Here is a 17,114-nt window from a genome sequence, read left to right on the forward strand (position 1 = left end):
TAGGCTAACGTCTGGCTGTCTCGTCAGAGACTGCAGCAGATCAAACAAACAGTGAAACACACACACACACACACACACACACACACACACACACACACACACACACACACACACACACACACACACACACACACACACACACACACACACACACACACACCACACACACACACACACACACACACACACCACTTTATATGTCAATAAGCAAAAAAATATAATACTTGTAAACCAGTATCGAGAAAAGCAGAGCAGGAGAAAACACAGGAGGATGAAAGATGAGGAGATAAAGAGAAGGGAGACAACGATGGAAGGAAAACGGGAAGGGTGGAGGGAAATGTCAAGGATTCCAGATATAGAAAAAATCTTTTAAAAAGAATGAAAGACACAGAGTTAAAGCATAGAGGAAAGAAGGAGATCAAAAATAAAAATGAATGACAGGCTTCAAAAGTAAAAAAGGCGATGACAAATATGAAACGAGAAAACACGAAGGGAAAAAAATCACGAAAAAAGTTTTGAAAAAATAGAACACGTAAAAGAGAAAAACACACACACACACACACACACACACACACACACACACACAAGGTTTTTCCAGTACAGAAATGGTGAAAAGTTTACCCAAGTCCACACTACCAAATTTCTAGGTGTTACTGTTGATGAAAATTTAAATTGGAAAATGCATATTAATAACATTTGATTGAAGCTCTCAAAAATAATTGGAATTTTGTATAGAATTCGCCATAATTTAACTGAGGAAGCTAAAATGAGTGTATATTATACTCTTTTTTATCCACATATTACATATTGTGTCTCGTTATGGGCGAGCACTTGGCCTTCATTCTTGAATAAATTGACCATTTCACAAAATAAATTCTTCCGATGTATTTCCGATGTATTTCCGATGTATTTTCTTATGTTTGTTCACCTTGCCACAATTTGTTTAAATTAGTTCTTAAAATCTATCTGTCCTAGGAGTTATAACTCGACAGACAGTGCCAAGCTGTATATTTGTTATGTATTCACATGTTTATAAATGTAAATTATGGCAATAAATTTACTTTACTTTACTTTACTTTACTTTACACACACACACACACACACACACACACACACACACACACACACACACACACACACACACACACACACACACACACACACACACACGCGCGCGCGCTAGGATCCGAAGAGTGAAATAAAGCCAAGACACAAACGCGACAAAGGTGAAACAGGAGTAGACCAAACACCAGATTACGGCGCCTCTTGAGAAATGGAGGTGAGGGACGATGTGCGAAAAATAGCGTGTTGTCGATGAGAGGACGAGAAGAACACTGTCACCTTGAGACTTGTTGTCGGTCCCTACAGAGCCCCCGAGAGTGAAAGACAGGAGGAGAGGAATAGGGCAAGAGGGAAAAGGATGAAAGACCCAGCAAAATATAGAAGGGCGGATAAGGAAAAGAGAGAGAGAGAAGGAGAGGAACTGAGAATAAGGATGTAAAAGAGAGAAGACGATAGACGCGGTAAAGAAAAGAAGGAAGGAGAAGGATAGATGAGGAAGATAGGGAAGGATAGGGACGGAAAAAAAGAAAAAGGAAGTAGAGACGAGGCTAAGAATGTTATAAGGAGAGAGAGGTTGAAAACGATATGATCAAAAAATGAAGGAAGGTCAGGACTTAGAATAAGGAGCCAGAAGGAGAATTAACAAGAATCAAATGAAAGGAGGAGACTATTGGATTGGAATGGGAAAAACAGAGTGAAACTTAGAATAAAGATAAGGAAAAGAAAGAAAGATGGAGGCTGGAAAGGACTGGAATGCAAGAATAAGAAAACGAGAATAAGAAATGACAGGCTAAGGATGAGGACATAAACAAACAAAACTGGAACAATATAAGTGAAGAATAGAGGGAATAAGATACGAGAAAGAAAATATATGGCAGATGTAAGAAGCAGGAAATACAGCGATGAAAGATGAGGGAGGAGCATTGTGGGAGATAAGGATCAGACGCAAGGAGGAGGAGGAGGAGGAGGAGGAGGTGGAAAGGTCGAGATGAATATGAGGAGGAGGAACCAGAAGGGAAAGGTTAGTTAGAGAGAAGGATGGCGGGAGAAGCCAGCCAGATGTGGCAATCTCATCTACTTGTTTGACTAATGTTCAGATTCTCAAACGTTTCAGTTTCTGATCAGGACTTCTCTTAACAGGATAGTTTGAAAGTTACCTCGTGGGAGTTTGAAGGATATTTCATGATCCTAGTGATAGTTTAGCAAGGATTCTGCATCGTGAGACTTTACGTCAATGGCATTTGAAAATAGTTCTGACTTCTTAGTAAGTATTCATAAAATAACTTTTTTCTGATCAAAACATTAAAAATTATAAAGATTATCTGTTGATCCTTTTAATGATGATTTTCCAAGATGTGATGAGGAATCCTTGTTACTTCACCACTAGAGTCACGAACACAACCAATGACTTCCTCACATGATGCAGGTCATTGTTAAACTACGACTACAATCAGGAAAACATACTTCAAAACCAACGCAAGATGCAGAATCCTTGTTAAATCAAGACTAAATCACAAAATGACTTCCAAACTTTCCAGCAACTTTCATTAGTGTACAGACTTCCTAACATACATGTTGACACACCCAAACTTTCCAGCAACTTCCATTAGTGTACAGGGTTCCTAACATACATATTGACACACCCAAACTTTCCAGCAACTTCCATTGCTGTACAGGCTTCTAACATACATATTGACACCCAAACGACGCCAACCATTTACCAAGACGACTCTCAATTAGTGATTCCTTCTCGGCATCCTCGACACACACACACACACACACACATACTGTTGACCACCATATCTTGTGTGAAAAATTAAAAGCAATGGGTGTAGAGTCAGTGGAATGGTTTTACTCTTATCTAAGTGGAAGAAGCCAAATCGTGAAAATTGATGAACATTGCTCGGAAACCAGAAATATATCCTGTGGGGTACCACAAGGAGCATTTTAGGTCCACTACTGTTCCTGTGTTATGTAAATGACATGAAAATCAGTGTCTCATGTAAACTGTTGCTATATGCAGATGACAGCATTTTGATTGTTCCACACAAGGATGTAGATATTATTGAAAATAGACTAAGTAAAGAACTAGAATCATGTAACACCTGGATGATAAATAACAAGCTGTCTCTGCATTTAGGAAAAACGGAAATTATGTTAGTAGGATCAAAAACAAAACTAAAAAATGTAGATGATTTTAATATAACATGTCTGGGTCAGGAATTAAATGGTGTAAAATCAGTAAAATACTTAGGAGTTCTTTTGGATCAGTATGTCTCAGGAGAGCTAAACTGTACACAGATTATCAAGAGGATAAATGCAAGGTTAAAATTCATGTACAGACAAGCAAAGGACCTTGATAAGAAAATTAAGAAAACCTTATGTAACGCCCTAATTCAACCTCATTTTGATTATGCATGCTCCTCTTGGTACTCTGGACTGACAAGTAGATCTAAGAAACAACTACAAATATGTCAAAACAAGATTATTAGATTTATTTTAGGCTTAGACCCCAGATCTCATATAGGACAAGCGGAGAGAAAACAAGTAAATATGCTTAGTGTTAAGAATAGGGTAAAGAATTAAAATTAAGCCACGTACACAATATTCATAACAACAGAGGACCAACATATCTTGCAGAACACTTCCAAAGGAAAACAGATACCCATACAATTAGGACAAGAAATAATGATTTGAACTTTTGTATGTCAATCGCACAGGGTCCCTCAGCACATACATTCTATCACACAGCCATTAGAGACTGGAACTCATTACCAAAAAACCTACAAATCATAAAATCCAAACACCTGTTCAAAGTAGCTCTCAGGAAATATTTACAGGATGAAGAAAGAGCTGCTGAATCAAATGACTATGTTTATTTTTAACCATGACTGTCTTAGAATGTAGATTTAGGCTTTACTGTTAATTTTATGGAAGAGTAGGTAAATAAGTCTTAGATTTAGTATTACTGTGTGCCATTTCTATATGTATAATGACTCCTGTGCTGTCTGCCCCATCTTGCTGGATAGAAAAAGGGACCCTACTGGAAATAAGTTGTTAAACTTTAGTTGGTCATCCTGGAGGAAATATCTATGTACATTCAGTGGTTTTATACTATGCCTGTAATGCACATGAAGAATCCAAATAAACTTACTTACTTACTTACTTACTTACCACTACCACTATAACTACCACTACCACTACTACTACTACTACTACTACTATTACTACTACCACTACCTCTATAACTACCACTACCACTAACCACCACCAGCACCACCACAACTACAACTTGGTAGGTGTATACCATACCATGCTACACAGCCAGTACCCTGTTACCACACAACACATACAGACAGGGTGCACGCAGAGTTGCCACTCCTTGTTTTTTTCCTACTAGATCTAGTATTTTTATCTTCGACCTTGTAGTCTTGTAGTTTTTTCCTAAAAATCCAACAAATCTTGTAGTTTTCATTCAAAGGAAAAAAATGCGATAATGTTTCATGTTTTTTACTTACTAATTACGTCTACCTAAGTATACCCTTATATGAATCTCATACTCCTCGTTTTTTCTAATGAAGAACAGTGAGACGCGTCTCGTTCGCGTTCAGTAGTCAGTACGGGAGTCCATCGTAGCAAGTACCGGGCGAGAGCTGAACTGGGTTCTTATTCCAACTTCCCTCAGTTTGGTGAAGATCGTGGTCTTAAACAGGCATAGTGATAAGTGACAACAATGAGTGAGTCTCCTACAGCAAGCTCCAGTGGAGATAAAACTCCGCCGAAAAAGAAACAGAAGTTGTGGTACAGCCAGTCATTTAATCAGGACTGGTTAACTGACCCTGAATTAAAAGACTGGATCAAGCCAGACCCCAAAGATAAGAATGTTGTTCATTGTGTAGTCTGTGAATCCAAGCTAAAGAATCCTAACAAAGCTGGTTTGTTAAGCCACAAAGTTACCTCAAAGCATATAAAAAAACTATGAATCAAAGAAAAAGTGTGTGAATATTCAGCATTTCTTAAAGAAATCAGTGGAAGACCCGAAAGATAAAGTTAACAATGCAGAATTATTGTTGTGTGGATATATGGCAGAACATGGAATAGCATTTTCCCAGGCAGACCATTTGGTTGAGTTAATGAAAAAGATGTTTCCTGACTGTGAAACTGCCAAGAAAATGACTATGAAAAAAACAAAAGCCTCATATGTCATTAGCGTGGGAATAACGGGAAGAAGTTACGGAGATCTAGTTGTTTTTCGGTCAATCTAGTCTTTTTTGGAGGGACAATCTTGTGTTTTCTGAAATTCTAGAGTGGCAACACTGGGTGCACGTCCAGTGAGTTAAGGTCCTGTACTTTGCGATGTGATAGTTCAAGTCATTCTGAGTGGAAAGTACTCTATACACATGTCATTCTGAGTGGAAAGTACTCTATACACATAAGTTGAGTTTTGCTTCACTTTGCGAGAAATTAACGTGGAGAGTGCTGTGCGATGTGCTCCACCAGAGGGCTGGCCGCCACACCACCTCACCACTCCGCGACGTACTGGACAGGGTTCCCACAAGTAGAAGAAAGCATTACCTTAGATGTTGCCGATTTTTACTCTAGATTTCACCAAATTACCTTAGATCTGTTGGACCATATCCCTGAAAATTACCTTAGTTTTTTCATATATATATATATATATATATATATATATATATATATATATATATATATATATATATATATATATATATATATATATATATATATATATATATATATATATATATATATATATATATATATATATATATATATATATATATATATATATATATATATATATATATATATATATATATATATATATATATATATATATATATATATATATATATATATATATATATATATATATATATATATATATATATATATATATATATATATATATATATATATATATATATATATATATATATATATATATATATATATATATATATATATATATATATATATATATATATATATATATATATATATATATATATATATATATATATATATATATATATATATATATAAGTGTTTTTGAGGCGCATCACAGAGCAAGGGACTTGGATGGATACAGGCTACTCCTGTTGACTAAGCAGTAATGTGTCCTCCAGCCAGGCACAGCTCTGGGCCTTGAAGTGTGACCCTGAGCTCATCCAAAATGAGCGGAGCAACGTGTGTTTCTTCAGGGACAGCAGAGGGCACTTGGAGCACTGACGAGTGGGCAGCCAGCACATGCACACGGTGTGAGCGAGTGCACAAAACTTATTACAAGGATCGGAGAGGAGAGAAACTTGACATTGATTTGGGTACCATCCCATGTTGGTGTGTTAGGTCATGAAAAAGCTGACCACTTAGCACAAAATGGAACAGAAAGAGATCAAACTGTAGAACAAGCTTGTCACAAATAGATAAGAAAATGACAAATATACATGTTGAGCAAGAACAAGGTGCAATTCTACATAAAGGCGAAGTGAGCTAGTGAAACAATGAAACACTACACCAAAGCACAAAGTGGCGCCAATTTCACATCTGGAAAATATGGAGTCAGCTGGAAAGACAGCGTGTGTGCCGGACTGAGCTTTGGATACAAACATTACTGGGAACTGGGCGTGTCATGTGAGGCTCCGGCCAGGGAGGGAGTGTCGCCCATGCTGTGAGCCTGACGCCCACTCCGTGCTGCAGTGCCCCGAGCTGGCATGTGCCACAAATAATGCCATCCACACCACATATGGATGTTTAACAATGGGAACATTACACAACTGCTATTGCTATTCAAAACAAATACATCAAACAACTTATACGCTACATTGAAAACAAGTTATATATGTGTATATGCATAGAATAGCTAAGTATTCTGCACTAACATTACTTATATATTGTAAATATATATTATATAATTATTATTACACTTGTTTTTGTTCCTTACATTATTATCATTATTATTACATAAGAACACTAAGTTTAAGCTTGGGATGGCGGATACATAGGCAGTGTCCTGTCATCCCTTGGAAAAGTATTCACCTTTATTTTGTACCATTTACTAACCTCAACAAACCTATCCAATCAAACCAAATCTCTCTCTCTCTCTCTCTCTCTCTCTCTCTCTCTCTCTCTCTCTGGAAGGATGAAAGACTCACAGAGCAACACTGTGGTGAGGAACAACACCATTCACCCCACGCTGAACTCTGCATGTCTGGCTGGAAGGATGAAAGCCTCACAGAGCAACACTGTGGTGAGGAACAACACCATTCACCCCACGCTGAACTCTGCATGTCTGGCTGGAAGGATGAAAGCCTCACAGAGCAACACTGTGGTGAGGAACAACACCATTCACCCCACGCTGAACTCTGCATGTCTGGCTGGAAGGATGAAAGCCTCACAGAGCAACACTGTGGTGAGGAACAACACTATGGTCAGGAGTGACGCGTGTGGGTATTGGGACCAGAAAAGAGCTTGCTGGGGTGAACTTGTATATATTGGTCAGTGTTACTGTTCAATGATGCAACAGAAGTGGTGTTTGTAATTTGTGAAGGAAGCTTATTCCAGATATCAACAATTCTGTTCGATTCTTTAAGTACACGAACATGTTAGACCATGTATCTATCTACTCATCCGTCTGTCTGTCTGTCTGTTGGGATTGTGAGGTGCCGGAGAGGTGTGTATGTCAGTCTGTCTGTCTGTCTAATTGCTTGTGTCTGTCTGTCTGCCTGTCAGTGAAATCATACGGGTGTTTGTGGGTATTTCTAAATTATGAACATGGAAAATGACTTTTGAGAACCCTTACCTATCTGAATCTATTGATCTAAATTGTTTCTGTTTGTTTGTCTTTGATATTGTACATGTTTTTGAGCGTGTGTTCAATAATATACAGAAAAAACACTTTTGAGGACTATTATCTACCTAAATACTTGTTTCTGTATGCTTGTCAATGAAAATATACGTGTGTGTGTGTGTGTGTGTGCTTCACTACTACACAGGAAGACACACTGGTGCCCACCCTTACTTATCTCACCACTCGTTTGTGAATGCTTGTCTATCACTTACACGATTTGCTGAGGGTGTTTTCACTCTAACACAGGAAAATCCCTCTAGCGGACCCGGTTGCTGATGTGAGAAGCCTTGCAAACAGCTGTGGTGAGAGTGACGCCTTTCAGAACACCGGCCAAGACGTAACAAGGGTAATGGAGCACCCTCACTAACCTGATGCTTCTCACACGCAGGAACTGTAACAAAGGAAACGGACAAACTACAAAACTCAGGAAACAACAAAAACACAAACTGTAAAACTGCCATAACAACAAAAGGAACAAAAAACACTACAAAACACAAGAAAACACTACAAAACTCCACATAACTTTAGAAAACACGAGAAAAAAAATACAATGGGGTTTTTAATGGAGGTGAGATTCAGGTGTGTGTGTGTGTGTGTGTGTGTGTGTGTGTGTGTGTGTGTGTGTGTGTGTGTGTGAACTGAGCGCAAGAATTATGTAATGCACATTTATACATATATTGAGGAGAAATATCAACCAGAGAGAGAGGGAGAGTATACTCCCCGGGAAGAGGCATCTTTGTAGCAGTGTCCACACCTGCACACACCACCACCACCACCACCACCAGCTGTCTTCCTTGTGAAACATTTGTTCTCATCCAGTACCCCGCTTCTGTAGTAGTAGTAGTTGTAGTAGTAGTACGTAGTGGAAGTATAATAGTAGTAGTAGTAGTAATAGTAGTAGGAGTAGTAGTAGTGGTGGTGGTGGTGGTGGTGGTGGTGGTGGTAGTAGTGGTGGTGGTGGTGGTGGTGGTGGTGGTGGTGGTGGTGGTGGTGGTGGTGGTGTGGTGGTGGTGGTGGTGGTGGTGGTGGTGGTGGTGATGGTGTGTGGTGGTGGTGGTGGTGGTGGTGGTGGTGGTGGTGGTGTGGTGGTGGTGGTGGAGTATGGTGGTGGTGGTGGTGGCAGTGGTGGTGGTGGTGGTGGTGGTGCTAATGGTGGTGGTGGTGGTGGTGGTGGTGGTGGTGGTGGTGGTGGTGGTGGTGGTGGTGGTGGTGGTGGTGGTGGTGGTGGTGGTGGTGGTGGTGGTGGTGGTGGTGGTGGTGGTGGTGGTGGTGGTGGTAGTCGTAGTAGTGGTAGTGGTAGTGGTGGTAGTAGTAGTAGTGGTAGTGGTAGTAGTGGTAGTAGTAGTAGTAGTAGTAGTAGTAGTAGTAGTAGTAGTAGTAGTAGTAGTAGTAGTAGTAGTAGTAGTAGTAGTAGTAGTAGTAGTAGTAGTAGTAGTAGTAGTAGTAGTAGTAGTAGTAGTAGTAGTAGTAGTAGTAGTAGAAGACGTGTGGTGTGTGGCTCCGTGATTAAGGTGTATTTTTAAAGGTTAAAACTTTGTGAAATTTTGTGAAAAAGGACACAGTGATGAGTGAAGTGGAGAGGGTGGGCCCAGTGTAATATCAGTGTCAATACTCGTATAAATCACGTGAAAATATTGATTTACCATATTCTGAAAACAGTGGTAGTTGTGAGCGTCACGGAGCGACCGTTGAAAGGGTCGAACTAGGTCGGAAGGGTTATCAGGTGATAAGTCGCGTAGGGAAAAAAAACTCCAAGCAGCCCGCGCGGCTGTCCATCCACTCTCCGTCGGGGATACAGGTGCCACCTACTCCATATATTTCTATATAAATCTTACTATATATTATAGACTGATATCTCTGTTATAATACTAGGTATAAATCTTTCTGTTTGATTTTATTGGAGCCATGCACACCACGTGAGTACCCAAAAGTACAGATCTTCATTAAATTTTCAGTAGTAATATACTATCACTCTTTAACTGTTGTAACGGTACTCCTAAGACTGCTGTTGCCGCTACTACTGCCGCTAAACATTGTAGTGAATATTGAGTAAAGTGCCTGTAATACATATCTAAGTCCCATATTTACCATAAATGTTTCTCTCTCTCTCTCTCTCTCTCTCTCTCTCTCTCTCTCTCTCTCTCTCTCTCTCTCTCTCTCTCTCTCTCTCTCTCTCTCTCTCTCTCTCTCTCTCTCTCTCTCTCTCTCTCTCTCTGCTTTCCCTCCCTATTCCTCCTCCCTCTACCCTCCCTCCCTCCTTCCTTCCTCTCTCTCTCTCTCTCTCTCTCTCTCTCTGTTGTCGCCTCCCTCCCATACCTCCTCCTCCCTCCTCCCTCTCCCATCTCTCTCCTCCTCTCTCTCTCTCTCTCTCTCTCTCTCTCTCTCTCTCTCTCTCTCACTGTCACTTTCTCTTCCCCTATTTCCTTTTCCTCCTACCCCTCCCTCCCTCTCCCCTGCTTCCTCTCTCTCCTCCTCCCTCCTACCTCCTCTCTCCCTCCTCCTCTCTCTCTCTCTCTCTCTCTCTCTCTCTCTCTCTCTCTCTCTCTCTCTCTCTCTCTCTCTCTCTCTCTCTCTTTCCTTCCCTTTCCCTTCCCTCCTACCCTCCCTTTACCCTCCCTCTCCCCTGCTTCCTTCTCTCTCACTCCTCCCTCCTACCTCTTCCCCTCCCTCCCTCCTTCACTTCTCTCTCTCTCTCTCTCTTTCTAATAATGTCATGTTATTAATACAATGTCTAACCCACCTGCACAAAGAAGATGTTGTCAGTGTACAAAAGAGGAACACAGATGTGTTAATTGTCAATGTGTGAGACAAAACAAAAAGTGTATAAATTGTAGAAAGGAGATGGATGCCAAAACCCCTGGGACGTGACCACCAGGGCAGGGAGAGGAGGAGGAGCCGGGGGACAGCCAGGAATCCCAGCAGGATGAGGAACAGGAGCGAACGATGGAGACAGAGATGGGAGGGGAGGCTGCCCTGCCATCAACACCGTCACAACACACCCCATCGCTACCGCAACACAACGTGTACGCCGCGAGACATACAAACGGGAGGAGAAACTTAGTCTGGAAAGGACTAACAGAAGAAGAAACAACCATGTGGGTGAACAACACTTACATAGAATTAGCTGGGTGGTCTACATGTCATCTGTTCGATCCACCAAAGTGTGCAGCCACCAACAAAATTGTACAAGAGATGGTCATCCTCCTCAACAATTACTTACAAGAGTCACCCCTCGCACCGTATGCGATGAAATTATTCTTCACACTGCCAAAACTCTTCTTTCAAAAGACACATAGGAATGCGAAGGTGGCGGAAAACGTGAAAGCCGTCGCAAGAAGAGTGGGTCTATGGCAGAACAACCAACTGGATGAGCTCCTGGAGGAAGATCCGAGCGTATGGGGAGAGAATCAACACATTGACCAGGGCAGCACAAGGCATTCCACTCCCATACCTGCAGATTTAAGTGGCCTTGACTGCGAGGCTACAGTGGTGGAGAGTGGCATAAGATTAGATAGAGTAGAGGTAGAGTGAATTTATAGCTAACAACTAATGTTTATATTATAGAGTAATAGATATGGTTGGATGCCACAGTCATTAGCGAGTTGGGGCTAATGACCTCCAAGTAGTGGAGCCCTAATTGACGCATCAATAAACATGGGGTGGAGGTATTCTGTAGTAAAAAAAGTAGTAGTAGTAGTAGTAGTAGTAGTAGTAGTAGTAGTAGTAGTAGTAGCATGAATACTTTTGAGTGCAAGGGTTGAGCCTAAGGTCCATTGTTTGATGCCTTCCACAGGTAAGGTTACCTCCACACAACTTTGATTGTGCTCCTCTACGTGTCTTGTCTCTCTATTCTGTCCTTCTTATGATGAACAAGTTGACACACGCCATCGCCGCCATGTGTGCGTTTTGAGCCTCTTCATTCCCTCACTGACGTCACTATCGGTACTCCTTGCTTCACTCACTCACTCACTCACTCACACAGCCGGTTTTCACCACCATCCTACTTTTGCACACTCAGCCAAAACTGAAGCAAGGCACATTTTTTATTTGTTAAAGTTTAGGAATGGGAAACAGGAGCAGCCGAACAGTGCGTGTGGAGGCGAGGTTGAGCCTGGTGGGCGAGGGTCGGGTGGACGCCATCAGGATGTCCCGGCCCCGGTCACCGGGCTGCTGCGGAAGGGAGGCGCTCCATCGCCTCCTTCACCTTCCCTAAGGGGACCGAGGGGGCAAAGCCCCTCGCGTCGGAGCAGGCGGCCAGTCTGAAGGTGGGCAGACTGGCCGCCAAAGACCCGGAAACACCCATCAGGGTCGAGTGCCTGGCAGGAGACAGGATAGTCTTCTGCCAGGAGATGACCCTGAGAGACCTCCTGGCAGGCGTGAGGCGCACGACGGCGAGGCAGCACGCCGTCTTGTTCCTCTGCCTGGCCAGGGGGCAGGGTGTTCGCGGGGGGCAGGGCTGCCCAGTACTCTTTGCAATGGCAAAGAGTGGGCAGCCGACCAGACCCCCGTAAAGGCCCAGGCCGCCCCTGTCCCCAAGGCGGGCAGGATGACGGCCCCGCCGAGGCTGGCCTGGTGGGGGCCAGCCCGGGACAGGAGGCCTGCTCCACCGAGGCTGGCCTGGTGGGGCCAGCCTGGACAGGAGGCCTGCCCGCCGAGGCTGGCCAGGTGGGGCCAGCCCGGGGCAGGAGGCCGGCCCCGCCGAGGCTGGCCAGGTGGGGGCCAGCCTGGGACAGGAGGCCGGCCCCGCTGAGGCTGGCCAGGTGGGGCCAGCCCAGGGCAGGAGGCCGGCTCCGCTGCGGCTGGCCAGGTGGGGCCAGCCCGGAGCCGGACGGCCTGGGCCTGTGGGTCTCGGTCCCCAGCCCGGGAGAAGGGCAGGAGGGGAAGGAGGACAGGAGCGCCAAAAGCCCCGCGGTGGACGAGGGAGCAGGGCTCGTCCACCGCACAGTGGGGAAGGGAGAGACTAACCCTTCCCCACCGCCGCAGCGGGAACCCCGTAGGTCAGGGAGGACTGGCCAGGGGAGGGTCGGGGGGAGAGGCAGGCTGTCCCTTGATCTGTTGGACAGCCTGCTCTCCATTGGGCACACCCTGACCCTGATCACCCTGGCGTACTCCACCCTGCAGGAGTACTTCCCTGACTGAGCGGGGCAGCCCGCCCCACATGGCACACGGCTGCCCTGTGGGGGGGAGGGGGGAGGGTTAGGTGGGAGGGGAGGGGGAGGGAAGGCAGCCGGGAGGGGGAGGGAGTGCTGCCTTGGGAGGGGGAAGGGCAGCCAGGCCAGGCCAGGAAGGCCCAACGGGAGGGCGGGTGGGAGGGCCTTCCAGGCCAGGCCAAGAGGCTGCCCCAAGGGAGGGGAGGAGGGGCGGCCCAGGCCTGGCCACAGGGCTGCCCCAGGGAGGGGAGGAGGGTGGCCCAGGCCAGGCCAGAGGGCTGCCCTAAGGGAGGGGAGAGGGAGGGGTGGCCCAGGCCTGGCCAGAGGGCTGCCCCAAGGGAGGGGAGGGAGGGTGGCCCAGGCCAGGCCAGAGGCTGCCCCAAGGGAGGAGGAGGAGGGTGGCCCAGGCCAGGCCAGAGGCTGCCCCAAGGGAGGGAGGAGGAGGGTGGTCCAGGCCAGGCCAGAGGGCTGCCCCAAGGAGGGAGGAGGAGGGTGGCCCAGGCCAGGCCAGAGGGCTGCCCCAAGGGAGGGAGGAGGAGGGTGGCCCAGGCCAGGCCAGAGGGCTGCCCAAGGGAGGGAGGAGGGGGGTGGCCCAGGCCAGGCCAGAGGGCTGCCCAAGGGAGGGAGGAGGAGGGTGGCCCAGGCCAGGCCAGAGGGCTGCCCCAAGGGAGGGAGGAGGAGGGTGGTCCAGGCCAGGCCAGAGGGCTGCCCCAAGGAGGGAGGAGGGAGGGTGGTCCAGGCCAGGCCAGAGGGCTGCCCCAAGGGAGGGAGGAGGAGGGTGGCCCAGGCCAGGCCAGAGGGCTGCCCCAAGGAGGGAGGAGGAGGGTGGCCCAGGCCAGGCCAGAGGGCTGCCCAAGGGAGGGAGGAGGGGGGTGGCCCAGGCCAGGCCAGAGGGCTGCCCCAAGGGAGGGAGGAGGAGGGTGGTCCAGGCCAGGCCAGAGGGCTGCCCCAAGGGAGGAGGAGGGAGGGTGGTCCAGGCCAGGCCAGAGGGCTGCCCCAAGGAGGGAGGAGGAGGGGTGGCCAGGCCAGGCCAGAGGGCTGCCCAAGGGAGGGAGGAGGAGGGTGGCCAGGCCAGGCCAGAGGGCTGCCCAAGGGAGGGAGGAGGAGGGTGGCCAGGCCAGGCCAGAGGGCTGCCCAAGGGAGGGAGGAGGAGGGTGGCCAGGCCAGGCCAGAGGGCTGCCCCAAGGGAGGGAGGAGGAGGGTGGCCAGGCCAGGCCAGAGGGCTGCCCCAAGGGAGGGAGGAGGAGGGTGGCCAGGCCAGGCCAGAGGGCTGCCCAAGGGAGGGAGGAGGAGGGGTGGCCAGGCCAGGCCAGAGGGCTGCCCAAGGGAGGGAGGACGGGGTGGTCCAGGCCAGGCCAGAGGGCTGCCCAAGGGAGGGAGGAGGAGGGTGGCCCAGGCCAGGCCAGAGGGCTGCCCAAGGGAGGGAGGAGGAGGGGTGGTCCAGGCCAGGCCAGAGGGCTGCCCAAGGGAGGGAGGAGGAGGGTGGTCCAGGCCAGGCCAGAGGGCTGCCCAAGGGAGGGAGGAGGGAGGGTGGCCAGGCCAGGCCAGAGGGCTGCCCCCAGGCCAGAGGGCTGCCCAAGGGAGGGAGGAGGAGGGTGGCCAGGCCAGGCCAGAGGGCTGCCCCAAGGGAGGGAGGAGGAGGGTGGTTCAGGCCAGGCCAGAGGGCTGCCCCAAGGGAGGGAGGAGGAGGGTGGCCAGGCCAGGCCAGAGGGCTGCCCAAGGGAGGGAGGAGGAGGGTGGCCCAGGCCAGGCCAGAGGGCTGCCCCAAGGGAGGGAGGAGGAGGGTGGCCCAGGCCAGGCCAGAGGGCTGCCCAAGGGAGGGAGGAGGAGGGTGGTCAGGCCAGGCCAGAGGGCTGCCCAAGGGAGGGAGGAGGAGGGGTGGCCAGGCCAGGCCAGAGGGCTGCCCAAGGGAGGGAGGAGGGAGGGTGGCCCAGGCCAGGCCAGAGGGCCCAAGGAGGGGTGGCCCAGGCCAGGCCAGAGGGCTGCCCAAGGGAGAGAGGAGGAAGGGTGGTCAGGCCAGGCCAGAGGGCTGCCCAAGAGAGGGAGGAGGAGGGTGGCCAGGCCAGGCCAGAGGGCTGCCCCAAGGGAGGGAGGAGGAGGGTGGCCAGGCCAGGCCATAGGGCTGCCCCAAGGGAGGGAGGAGGGAGGGTGGTCCAGGCCAGGCCAGAGGGCTGCCCAAGGGAGGGCTGGCCAGGCCAGGCCAGAGGGCCCAAGGGAGGAGGAGGAGAGGTGGCCAGGCCAGGCCAGAGGGCTGCCCAAGGGAGGGAGGAGGAGAGGTGGCCAGGCCAGGCCAGAGGGCTGCCCCAAGGAGGGAAGTGAAGGAGAGCAATGCAGAATGGTCTCTCCCTTGGTACAATAACTTTTTGATTGTACCATGGTCTCTCCCCACCTGTCACTCTCTGTGGCATGCAAACAGACACCGAGGTTCAACAAGGAAAAGACAGAAGGAAATCTGATTGGAAAACATGAAGGTCAAGGAAATCTGATTGGAAAACATGAAGGTCAAGGAAATCTGATTGGAAAAAATGAAGGTCAAGGAAATCTGATTGGAAAACCTGAAGCTGGAGGGAATGAGGTGGCGAAATTTCCAGCAGGCCAGGAAGTTAATGGCTCACAAACAAACACTGTTATTGTTTATCTCTTATTTTCTTATATTTCAACGTATCAAGTTGGTGGAATTCAGAAATAATCATGAGAGAGAGAGAGAGAGAGAGAGAGAGAGAGAGAGAGAGAGAGAGAGAGAGAGAGAGAGAGAGAGAGAGAGTATGCATATTATAATTGTACTTATTAACAATTTGCCTCGTGGTATTCGTCATTATTCCTTTGAATGTCAGAATGATGGTTGATGTGTTGGTGGAGGGAGCTTTCCAGTATAGAGAGTTGCCCACAAAAGGTACTTGAGCCTTCCATCTCCCTCCTATTGTTCTCAAAAACTGTCCTTCCGTGCTTGCACCTTGCCTGGCCAAACTCTTTAAACTTCATCTATCTTTTTCTAGCTTTCCTTCCTGCTGGAAGTTTGCCTACATTCAGCCTGTTCCTAAAAAGGGTGACCGTTCAAACCCCTCAAATTACTGCCCTATAGCTTTAATCTCTTTCTTGTCTGAAGTTTTTGAATCTATCCTGAATAGGAAGATTCTCAAACATCTGTCACTTCACAACCTTCTATCTGATCGCCAGTATGGCTTCCGTCAAGGTCGCTCTACTGGTGATCTTCTGGCGTTCCATACTGAGTCTTGGTTATCCTCTTTTAGAGATATTAGTGAAACACACACACACACACACACACACACACACACACACACACACACACACACACACACACACACACACACACACACACACACACACACACACACACACACACACACACACACACACACACACACACACACACACACACACACACACACACACACACACACACACACACACACACACACACACACACACACACACACACACACACACACACACACACACACACACACACACACACACACACACACACACACACACACAATGTAATTTCTTGAGCAAGGCAGCCAGTAACTTACTCAATTTCACACGACAGACAGACAGAGAGACAGAGAGAGAGAATTTTCAGGAGAGAATGATAATAATGATAACAAGAAGACGAAAAGAAGGAAAAGAAGAAAGAAAAGAACATGAACAACAAGAACAACAAGAACAACAAGAAGAAAGAAGAAAGAAGAAAGAAGAAGAAGAAGAAGAAGAAGAAGAAGAAGAAGAAGGAGGAGGAGGAGGAGGAGGAGGAGGAGGAGGAGGAGGAGGAGGAGAAAGAGGTGGAGGAGGAGGAGGAGGAGGATGTGGTGATATATATGTATTACGTCCCAAGGAATTAAAGAGATTTGTGACATTCTAGTACATACACTCAAGATATGTGGCTTCCATGACAACCTTTCATCAATGATTACTCCCAAAAATTTTATATGACTTACTCTGTTTATTACATTATCTTCTATCTTAATATCTATGTTATCTAAATCAATATTTGTGCGACTTGATACCAT

General features: G+C 47.2%; 1 protein-coding gene and 1 long non-coding RNA gene across 2 annotated transcripts in view; one reads left to right on the plus strand and one right to left on the minus strand.

The window, feature by feature from the left end:
• Positions 1–4,377: 4,377 nt before the first annotated feature.
• The window catches only part of LOC123503110, a 69,827-nt gene continuing 57,090 nt past the window's right edge, over positions 4,378–17,114 (plus strand). The window contains exons 1-2 of the mRNA XM_045252540.1: positions 4,378–4,799; positions 6,213–7,495. Of these exons, the coding sequence (XP_045108475.1) occupies positions 7,226–7,495 (270 nt within the window). The 5' untranslated portion in view covers positions 4,378–4,799; positions 6,213–7,225. The remainder of the gene's footprint in view (positions 4,800–6,212; positions 7,496–17,114) is intronic.
• On the minus strand, positions 5,062–7,291 carry LOC123503113. The gene is made up of 2 exons (XR_006674336.1): positions 7,239–7,291; positions 5,062–5,601 (listed from the first exon to the last, which is right to left on the minus strand). It is a non-coding gene; the product is annotated as an uncharacterized LOC123503113 (long non-coding RNA).

Source organism: Portunus trituberculatus, chromosome 13 (genome assembly GCF_017591435.1).
Source record: "Portunus trituberculatus isolate SZX2019 chromosome 13, ASM1759143v1, whole genome shotgun sequence".
Taxonomy (NCBI): domain Eukaryota; kingdom Metazoa; phylum Arthropoda; class Malacostraca; order Decapoda; family Portunidae; genus Portunus; species Portunus trituberculatus.